Consider the following 11758-nt stretch of genomic DNA (forward strand, 5'->3'; position numbering starts at 1 on the left):
AGCTTTTGTACAGATCGTCGTCATTACGCTTCTTCCCCGTTAAGGTCCGAGTTACAACTGTTTTTCAACCCATGGTTGTTATAAGAGACGACTAACGGGATCCCGTTTTAAGACTTACCTACTTGGTTGGTGCATGTCATCGCGTCTTAGATCGCTGGTCATTGTGTCAATCACTGGATTATCTGGCCCAAAGCCTATGTACAGGCCGCAGCCATATAGCTGGACAAATTCTATTCCTGGCGTAAAAGAGCAATCAAAGAAACAAATACTCCATGTTGTTGTAAAAATTCTGCGACGTCAAAGCAAATGTTAAAACGTCGAGGAGTTAACAAAGAGATTATCAATCTGATAAGCCGAAAGCCTATTTTCTGCACAGCTCTGCCTGTATCTTGCTTTATAAAAGACAGGTCGGGCACATGGTCCAGTATTTGACACGATGATCCGTCTAGCAGCGTTCCTGGCAGCCGTCGTGACGGCGGGGGCTATTGTTTGTACCCCTGACATGTGTGATGGGGTAGAGAAGACGCCCCTCACTTGCCCGGGGTCCGTCATCGAGGGAGGGGGCTTCTGTGGCTGTACAGACACCTGTGCCAAGGTGAGTGTGACTGAGTGAGTTTTGTTTTACGCCACTTTTAGCAATATTTCATCAATATCACGACGGGGGACACCAGAAATGGGCTTCACACATTGTACCCATGTCTTCGGCGTGACAAACGAACACTTCATCCCACCGCCCCCTGTGCCAAGGTATGTTGAGTGAGTGAGTGAGGTGTGTTTAAGGCTGCTTTATTAGAAACTCAAATGATACCGAATAATATTGTATATTGTGTGGTAAAAATAACCAGATTAAACTTATTTTTTCAGTGACGACAACGAGTTTGGGTGTTGGTTTTGTTGGTGGTGGTGGTGGTGTTGCCGTGAATAATCTTGTCTGCACCAGACAATCCAGTGATCAACGACATGAGCTTCGATCTACGCTAGTGGGATACAATGACGTGTCAACCAAGTCAGCGAGCGGATACGATGACACGTGTCAACCAAGCGGGGCGGTTAGGGTAGCCTAATGGTTAAAGCGTTCGCTCGTCACGCTGAAGACCCGGGTTCGATTCCCCACATGGGTACAATGTGTGAAGCCCATTTGTGGTGTCCCCCGCCGTGATATTGCTGGAACATTTTGCTAAAACCGGCGTAAAACTAAACTCATTCACTCAACCAAGCCAACGAGCCTGCCCACCCGATCCCTGTAGTCGCCTCTTACGAGAAGCATGGGTTACTGAAGATCAATTCTAACCCAGATCTTCACGGGTCACAACAGAACTTGTGCTGCTTTAATGATGAATGAATTGTCAATAACAACAACTATTCTGATGCCACTCATGATATACATGTTTCCTGATCTAGGTAGAAGGAGACTTATGCCAGAAGTCCTCCCTGTTGACGGGGCCGCTCCCCCACGACCAGTGTGACACGGGTCTCGTGTGCGACTCCGTCGGCAGTGCCTTCCTGGATTTTTTCGGTAAAGGCAAATGCGTGAAAGACACACAAAGCAAGCGTTTTCTCTTAGACGGTAAGCAAATGTCAATATACTCTTTATTGTTATCTGATGAATTAAGACAGTTAAGAGAGTACATAGCATTGTGGCCATAGTCATCGTATCAGAGGAGGCATGACATTACATGCTTGAGTGAGTGAGTGACAATGGTTTGAGTACATAGCATTGTGGCCTTAGTCATCGTATCACAGGAGGCATGACATTACATGTTTGAGTGAGTGAGTGACAATGGTTTGAGTACATAGCATTGTGGCCATAGTCATCGTATCACAGGAGGCATGACATTACATGTTTGAGTGAGTGAGTGACAATGGTTTGAGTACATAGCATTGTGGCCTTAGTCATCGTATCACAGGAGGCATGACATTACATGTTTGAGTGAATGAGTGACAATGGTTTGAGTACATAGCATTGTGGCCTTAGTCATCGTATCACAGGAGGCATGACATTACATGTGACATTGAGTGAGTGAGTGACAATGGTTTGAGTACATAGCATTGTGGCCATAGTCATCGTATCACAGGAGGCATGACATTACGTGCTTGAGTGACATTACGTGTTTGTGAGTGACAGTGGTTTGAGTACACCTCTTTAACACTGCGTTTGCAATGTCCAGTTTGATCGACAAACATCAAGTTTGCTGGTCTGTTACACAAACTGTTAATAAAATGCTAACATTCCCAGATATTACCGCGTGTGAGAAGATGAAGATCGCGAAGGCGTCCCAGCCGACATACTCGGACAACTGGACGCCAAAGTGTGACGCCGACGGGGCCTTCGAGCCAATGCAGTGCGACCTAGCAGGTAAGGTTGAACGACGCCATCATTCGTTACCACTCGCCCCTTTCCGTAACTGCCAAGAAGAAGCTATTCGGCTTGTTCCGGAATAACACGAGTTGGCCACGAATGAAACGCCATGTGACATCATTCCTGCAAATAGGTTTTTCTGTTATTCCACGACTGATCAACTTAATTGGGTAGAAAATATAAAAGGTGAAGTTGGCAAAGATGTTTTCCACTTTCTTGAAATAACGAGTCATAAAAGCCTAGTCGTCTAATAACCTACACGGAGCTTAAGCCTTTGAAGTTCATGCTAGCCCGCTAGCCCAAGACTTCTAAGTTCCGCTGACCACAAATCCTCACTGACTAGAAACATTTGAGGGCTAGAGCCAGCATTCAATGTTTTCATTTTGTTACAAACGGGAGCTGAATGGAATTGACAGAAAATGTAAACTTTCAAGGAAGCACAGACTCTGAGAACTTAATAACTATTTAGACATGTCTTGAAAACGCCAAATTAATTTATCATTTTATGTGAGTGAGTGAGTGAGTAAGGCTTTAAGCCGCTTTTAGCAATATTCCAGCAATATCACGGCGGAGGACACCAGAAATGGGCTTCACGCATTGTACCCATGTGGGGAATCGAACCCAGGTCTTAAGCGTGATGAGCGAACGCTTTAACCATTAGAGCTTTAACCATTACCACACACTGACAAAACTCACAGGGTATACATTGGCTATTGCGACAGTAATTTGGCTTGCTTGATGTTCCAGGTCGTTGCTTCTGCGTCGATTCTGCGGGTCAGATTCAAGGTAGCAGAGTTCAAGGAAAGGTTACCTGTCCAAGCACTTGAACCCGTCAGTTGTATCCACGCCAAAAATAAATCACACCTTGTGTTTGTGATTACCTGTAACAGTACTTGCTTTTCTGGGAGATCAAAATGTTTAGATACAATTATCTGGGTATGAATGGATACAAAACGTATTCAAAAGTATTCAGTAATTGTGTAATTTTGGACATTTTCGTAATTATATAGGGAGTATGTGTTATTTCTAGTTGTTTCTATGAGAGGCATTTAGACGTTGGAGTACTAAGTAAGGATAAGATATATGGCTTAACAACCTCTTCATCATAATGGGGACCGCCTCCGTGGTGTAGTGGTTAGAGCGTCCACCCGGAGAGCGGAAGGTCGCTGGTTCGATCCCCGACCGCGTCATACCAAAAGACGTTAAAATATGGTACTTGTTGGTCCCTGCCTGGCGCTCGGCATGATGGGTACAACAAAGACTGGTCGGCTCGGAGTCAGTATAATGTGTCTGAGTAGGGTATTCATGCTTCACTGTGGCATGGTATCTCAGTGGGCTAGCACTATAAGACCAGCTTCAGTCTGGGCTAGTACAAGCAGCCGCACATACACATACACAGGCATGCACGTCGTCATATGAGCGAAATATTCTCGTACGACGTTAAACCCAATTTCACCTCACCTCGCCTCATCATAATGGGGAGCGACATTTCGGTGTAGATTCTAACACAGTTATCAAACAGGTGATGTATAGGGTATTGTAGGGAGGAATATGGACAAATAAGTATAATGCTGAACATCATGAAACAAAAGCAGGAATTCTTCAACAAATTGTCAACAATCCGCATTCTTTGAGATCAACCTTCGTAACTATTAAAGAGTGAGTGAGTATGGTTTTACGCCGCTTTTAGCAATATTCCAGCAACATCACGCGGGGACACCAGAAATGGGCTTCACACATTGTACCCATGTGGGGAATCGAACCCGGGTCTTCGGCGTGACCAGCCAACGCTTTAACCATTAGACTACCCCACCGCCCCTACTATTAAAGACACTGGCCAACATAAACAGAGAATCTCACCAAAGTGTTTTCTATCAAATACATGTATATCAACACGGGTTGATTTCCGAGGCTTGCCGAGGATATATTTACTTTAATCAACGAGTGCTGATATAATTGATATCAGAAGACACGAGGGTGAGATATTATTTATCATCCTAAATCATTCGTCATCAGTTATCAGTAAAAGAAAAAAATTATTAGAACACAAACTGCCATTAGGCTTCTTGAGCAGTGATCTCAGTGAGGTCATAACATTGTGACGTCATCAGCTTTATGACATAGCATTGAGATGTCATCAATTTTGTGACGTCATAGTATTGTCAGCTGTGTTCTTAGTGATGTCGAAGTATTGTGAGGTCATTAACTGATGGTGACATAGCATTATGACAATCCAGTTGTTGCGATATCTACAATGTAGATATCGCTTGTAGATATCGTTTGATCTCACTAGCGATATCTACTGTGGGAGTTAGTTTTGGATGATAAATGTAGTTATCATCTAATGGAGGGTGTTATCGGTGCAATAAAGCAATCTGATAAACTTGGTATCCAAATCTGATAACTATGCAAATTACGTCAATCCACGAACTACTTTCACAAAACTCCATACACGCCATGCGAATCCTAAAACGTATTTCGTTGATGACGTCGTCGCGAGTTTACGTTATTTGTAAACAAACATGGCTCCCCCCATTCTCAAAATTTGTGATTCTGTAGGAATTGATGACAGGGGTTCTGGAGTCGTGACTGCAGTAATTAACTTTGGAAAACATGAAACGGAGTACTTTGTTCAAATTGAAGGTACGGATTATGAGGCACGGCTGAAAGGCCATTGTCTAAGAAAGGTACCAATCAAGGATTTCGATCTATCGATCACAATACAGACGACGAATCGATTCCGTCAGGAATCAGAAACTGATATTGATGAGGTGATTACCCGCAATGAAAACAGAAACACTGCCAGGAAAACTCTGCCCGATTTTGTTGTTCCTTTTAGACAGAAAGATCATATTTTAAGCATGAGTTATGTTTGCACTGTTTTAGCGACTAGTCACAACCATATGCTGCCGTCATGAACGACCTTCACTCTGTTGTGTAGCTAAGTATTTTTACGCGATGATCGATTCTCTTCATATATAAATTCACGTACGATTTGCTTCTTTTTTAGAGTAATTTTAAGAATGACATTATATGATAAAGAGATTTTTAACCTCGTGTGTTTCCGTATCATTAATATCATATATTAAGGAATAAAAATTATGTATTGTGCTCACCAAAGGCTCGCATAATACAATTTTTATTCCTACAATATGATATTAATGATACGGAAGCACACTCGGTTAATAATCTCTATTTATCAAGAGAGATATACCACTAACGCCACTGGCAAACCACCATCCAGCCAACAATGAGAACTAGTAGGAATCCAGACTCCCCAAAATCGGAATTAAAGATCATCACAGCTCAGTAGCAATACTAGATTCTAAGTCAGCTCTATCTCACCATATCCGTGGCAACCTGGACCGCAGCATCCAGTGGGACAAAATCAAAGCCCTCATTAACACCCTCAAAGGTTTCAAAATCAGAAAACTCCAAGACGTAATCTCCATTTAGAAACTCTTACCATCCATCAACCGTGACCAAGGCTATAATATAGCCCCAGCTTACCATCAACTCATCAAACATAACCTATCTGTTTATCTGTATGTCAAGGCCTCAGTAAAACTTTCAAGACGCTTTATTGTAGACATACCATACGTTCCCGAATTACTTCTGGTGAACAATTGACTAGACTTATAGCATATGTTTATGACGGGTGCCACCGGTGTGGCAGGATACGCTCAATTTCGCGAACACCTGTTATCATCGCTGTTTGATAGTAATTCATAAACACATGCTCTGTCATCGTATCGCATGGTGACAATCACTGGATTGTCTGGTTCAATTTGTTTACAAACAACATATTACAGCTGTAATACTGCTGAAACAAAAACCTGCTCATGATATAGTCACAATTCTACAATCGACTCTGCTTTTAGTAGAGATTTCTTATAGATGTGGGCAGGGTTTTGTCGCCTCTATTTACACGGCTGGCTTTATTTGTAAGGTTACGACTCCTATTTCGCGAAAAAAACTTTGAAAGTGTAAATCCATACTTAAGTTTGTTTCGAGAAATCGGAGCCTGCTTACCTTAGACCTTCTGCAATGTATACACACTATATATTTTGTTGCCTTAAGCAGTACACCTCCCATCCTCGAAACGGGGTATTCTCAGGGCGTCGACTCTCCAAAATGTCCCATTCGTAGGAATGTGACCTCCAGTTTGTCTTTGATGTTTGATGTTGTTATAACATGGGATTAACAAGGGACTGCCGTCAGTGGGTCATCTCAAAGTGACTACAGGCCCTGACTGGCAACGAACAGTGTTCATTCCAATCAACTCAGAGATTACATGCAGGTATTAATGTGTAGCTGGCTTTATGTATAGAATCTTCCCTGGTACCACTGGAAGGGCTGTTTTTTCCATTTTGCTCAGTGTGTGGAGGGGAAAACCCAACACTTCGGCCTCCAGGTAGACTACAACCAGAATCCTGAAATCACCCGGTCCGTGCGACACTGTGCACTGCCTTTGGTTCCATCGGCAAGACCCATCTAAACGTCTTCGAGCTCACCCGGTTCCTGGCATCTGAACAAAAGAACGAGATCCATCTGGTCCAGTATGCCGCTGGTCAACGCCTCCCTCCCAAGAAAAAGAAGTATCAGGACGTCCAGAGAAGACTCGGCAACTTGAAAGACATGCTACGGAGGGGACACTTCGCTGATGCTGCCTCCCACATCTTGAAACTCCAGTAATGTCCATTGAATCTACTGCTGAATTGTACATTTTATGCTGTCTGCTTTGTTAATAAAATGCCCATTAACAGATATCTTTGTTGGTTATATAAACCCCCAGCCAACCAACAATAACAACAACCCCCCACCCCACCCCCAACACAGGGAATTAAATCGTTAAACTCACACTGACTGTCAATTGTTGTGTATAATTGGCTACTGGTTGCATTCGCAGGAAGGGGACCTGCTGTTTTCATGGTTTGTTTTTATACGACTCGAGGAGTCGTCGTCCTGCGAATGAACCATCGAATCCCCCCGTTTAATCCCCGAATTAGCAAAACACGTAACCAGTCAGCATGGGAATTTTGTGAAGGACGACCCTTACTGGTCAGTTGAATCAGAAAACTCACAGAATAGAAAGTTATATGAAGGAGATTTTACGTGCGCTTTCCGACATGATGCGTATTTCGCCCAGCCACTGAGTGCTAAATAGAAAGACGTGCTATTATGACCGAAATTGAGAGCAATCTTTTGGGGAGGTCGGTAGGGTTGCATATTAATTTTTGTATGAATATTGAATTTGGAAACTTGTAGGGGTACTTTGGTTTATGTTGGGTTTTTTTAGATTGTGTAGTTTTTGTGTTTTAGATAGGTATTTGTGGGACAATATGTGGCCAAAAATCAGAAAAAATATTTTAGGTGTGAAGGTTTGGGTGCTATTTAGTGGGCTTAAGAGTGTGTGTGGTTCTAAGTGTGTGTTAATGTTAAGTGAGCTCTGGAGCACCATTCTGTATTGTTTGTAGTATGTAGTGTAGTAGGACGTTGGGTTTTTTCTGGTCGGTTGTTATGTGTGCATTTGTCCGTTCGATGTTTTGTTTTCAGTATTATGTAGATGGAAATTTAATTGTGTAAAATGTATGGTATGATTTCGTTTTATCATAACGCTGTGTTTAAGTGAACTTCTGGGAGTTTTAGAGCCGCCGCAACATGCAAGACGCAGGTAAATCCTGTTTAAGAATGTATTTATATATACATCTAAACGTTAATTAAGCACCACCCACTTTTTCAGAAAAGTTCAACATTCAAATCATGAAAAGTGCAATTTCCTGTCTGACTCAATGTAAAGAGGATTGATTTTGCTGAAGGGATGTCCTGCACTATCACTACACAGAAAACAAAGCCGATGATTATCTTTGATACCAATTTATTGGAGTTATGCGAATAAGCGTCAAAACGACCATTTCATTAGGCCTGAAAAGTATCACTGTCCAGTCCATACTGGTATCTGCAATGTCAAACGTTCAACTTAAATATGCTTGTTGTCATCATGGCTATCTCTAGAAACTGTTTAGTCAGTATCGGGAGTATCCACCTCTAACACGAATCACATTTTCAAGACGCCTTCTCATGCTTGAAATGAGACGTCTGATTCTAAGCATCGGGATTCTCTGCCACTCATCGTGAAGAGCCTGTTGCAGTTCATCCATATTCTGCACAGGAGGATCTCTGGCTCTCACTTGGCGCCCAAGATAATCCCATAAATGCTCTATGGGATTAAGATCCGGGCTTTTGGCTGGCCATGGAATAGTGTCAATAGCATTGTTCCTCAAATGATCGACTACTGCTCTGGCACGATGAGGCCTGGCGTTATCATCCATGAACAGGGGACGACTGGCAAGTGTGTGATTGTCAAAATGGGGTATTACGGCAACATCCAAGATGTCACGTTGATAACGTTGTCCGTTTAACGTTCCCGGTACTGTGATTAGGTCCAGCTTGCAGTCGTAGGACACACAACCCCCCACAATCACTGAGCCACCGCCACCGTTGGTTCAATCATTTCCGGGTTATAAGCTTCATTGCGGCGGCACCAGACACGGCTGCGGCCGTCAGTGACGTGCAAAAGGTAACGACTTCCGTCCGACCAATGGACTCTGCGCCAGTATCAGAGATTGTGGTTTTGCCTTAACCTGCACCACGCCAGGCGTTCTTGCATGTGTCTGTCAGTGCGTCTGGCTAAGCAAATTAAGGCCCTGTCGTCACGAGCACTAGTTTTTCTTGGACGTCCAGGTCTGGGTCGGTCTTTGACGTCTCCAGTTTGCCCGTGCTTTCGTACCAGTCGGCTAACAATGGTGTGATTGAGATTCAAATTGATACCAATTTGACGGCATGATAAACCGGTTTCATGCATGCCAATGATTCTCCATCGTAGGTTCTCGGATAGCCTACATCTCGGCATGTTGTATTGGAACAGTACAATAAGATCTGTTGCTTCAACATTCACATTTCAGCCACCAAGTATCAAACAACAATACTGTGTTTTCAGTCGAAAGACCCTGTGCATGTGTATCGAGCACGTCATCTTCTGTATTGCGCAGTTTATGTCTGCGATACGTGTGATGCACGGGCAATACAGGCATATAGCATACTGTGAAATTTCATTATCCATACTTGACACTAATTGATAATATTTACTTTTGAATTTGGTGGTGCTTAATTAACATTTAGCTGTATATATATAGAGAGAGAACCAATTAATTGCTGCAGCGCTCCCATTACTGGGGACTTCAGGATTAGATTACAACCTCCTCCAGCAATAATTCTCTGTCGACGTACCTCGCCTGAAATTCAATTAACTGCACACCTGTGACAGAACTTTCAATCACAACACCTGCACGTGTAATATACCCCATGTCGCGTAATCTTGTCTCTAGTACATCAACACGATCCGCTGAAACAGCCGATGTCACGCTCCTATTAAAATATGCGTTCCACGAAATTCGCATTCTTCAGCTTTCCAAATTCGACTTAAAAGACTATTCTTAAAGTTCATTTGTTTGTTTCTTGTGTAAGGCCGCATTTAGTAATATTCTAGCTATAAGGCGACGGCCTGTTAAATAATCGAGTCTGGGCCGACCAATCCAGTGATCAACAGCATGAGGATCGATCTGCGCAATAGGGAACCGATGACATGTGTCAACCAAATCAGCGGGCCAGTCCACCCGATCCCTCTAGTATCCTCTTATGACAAAGTAAAAAGGACAAGTTTACCTTTTCAATGACAAATCCTCATAGTTCAACTAGACCTGCTTAAACAACACGTTTTACTGTCTTTGCATTACATTTTCGGTCAGTTTCTATCATTTAGAAACTGTTCTCAGAGCGAAAACACTACAATGAATACACAGAAAGTTTAGAAGGTAGTCACATGAAAAGTTATATCTTGGGTGAGGAGTTTCTTAGTAAAGTACAACTTCTACTACTTTTGGGGGGCTTGAGTTCCATCCAGGATTCGAACTCACTCTCTCAATGTTGAGGCATAAAATCCACAGAATACAAAACAACTCACTTAGCTCTCCATCCATACAGAAGTGGAACAACTGGTAGTGCCTTGGTACCCTTCTGGTAAGTGTATATTGGCACACCCCTGAAGCCAAAAGGTGTGAATACCCTTTAGAAAGTAGTCATAAGTAAAATGCTATATGTGGGTTCGAATCCCGGAACACTCTCAACCACTCAAACGTAGACAAATTTGTGCTTTACCAATAACTTTATAATTACTTGGCTGAATAATTCACCACCTGTCAAAATCAGGAAAAATAGAAAAAATATCTTAGTTGAGATTATTTAAATAAACCCTATTTAACAATAAAATACATCACAAACTGTTTTCATGCATGTTTGAATACATGATATTAAACTCACAGGACCCCAAATCTCAGAATTTTGGCCATCATGACAATGAATAATTACATTTTGAAAACATGTTTTTATACCTACTGAACATTTGTTGACACAAAAGACCAAAAAGAACTGAAAGTGTCTTTTTTTTCAAGCACCAACTTCAAGTTTTGAGAACAATTCCTAAAACCAAGCAATGCAAAAACAGACACTCATGTTTCTTGATATTGTGTGCAAAGAACTAATATAGTAAAATGATTCTAACCTGTGGAAACAAGCGTCAAATATTCATGAATCAGACATTTGCTACTAACAAACTTCATTAAATTATACACACAAAATGTGGCCTAAATTACAGAATGCCTTTAGTTCAACTGCCAATATTACAGATAAGAGTGAGTGGGTGAGTTTTTCAGGGATATAGCGCCAAGACCAAGTATGTACACATACACAAGTTCATTATGAATACAAGTCATAGACAACTAGTTGTTAATGTTTCAGCCCTCCCCAGTATATTATAGTACATTATAAAACACAATTAAGATCATTTCTATTCATGGAATATAAGACAGACAGACAGGCAGGCAGGCAGAACAGTATATTTCTGAAACAGCCAATGAGAGTAAACAGAAATATATATATACATCACTAAACAAATATATACATGGCAAGTGATTGGACAGGATCATTTTAATATTACTTAAGCAAATTTAAACGACACATTCAGAAATGACGGAATATTGCTAAAAGCGTCGTAAAACCAAACTCAGTCAGTCAGTCAGTCTTTACCACTGAATGTTTTTGGAGATCATATACAGTCCGTATATGTTTCACGAGATAGGTATTTATCACAAAAAGCAGGTTGTTCCTTTTGACTGGCTCATAGTTTCCCTCCCAGGTGGCCGAACTAATGACATGTTAAACCCTAAGTACAGTGGTGAATCATGTTAGATGGGTCCCCAGCAACAATGTAACATCCACTAGAACAGATTAATTGTCTTATGTACAGATTACACTGTTGTAAGAATTATATATATTCCCTTA

General features: G+C 41.8%; 1 protein-coding gene across 1 annotated transcript; it reads left to right on the forward strand.

The window, feature by feature from the left end:
- Positions 1 to 388: 388 nt before the first annotated feature.
- LOC124261618 lies at positions 389 to 3246 on the forward strand. Its single transcript, XM_046695955.1, has 4 exons — positions 389 to 595; positions 1402 to 1567; positions 2237 to 2356; positions 3107 to 3246. Exons 1-4 carry the CDS (start codon positions 437 to 439, stop codon positions 3184 to 3186), a joined length of 525 nt encoding a protein of 174 aa, XP_046551911.1. The 5' UTR covers positions 389 to 436; the 3' UTR covers positions 3187 to 3246.
- The last annotated feature ends 8512 nt before the right edge of the window (positions 3247 to 11758 follow it).

Source organism: Haliotis rubra, unplaced genomic scaffold (genome assembly GCF_003918875.1).
Source record: "Haliotis rubra isolate DU_JTF1 unplaced genomic scaffold, ASM391887v1 Scf800, whole genome shotgun sequence".
NCBI classification, from domain to species: domain Eukaryota; kingdom Metazoa; phylum Mollusca; class Gastropoda; order Lepetellida; family Haliotidae; genus Haliotis; species Haliotis rubra.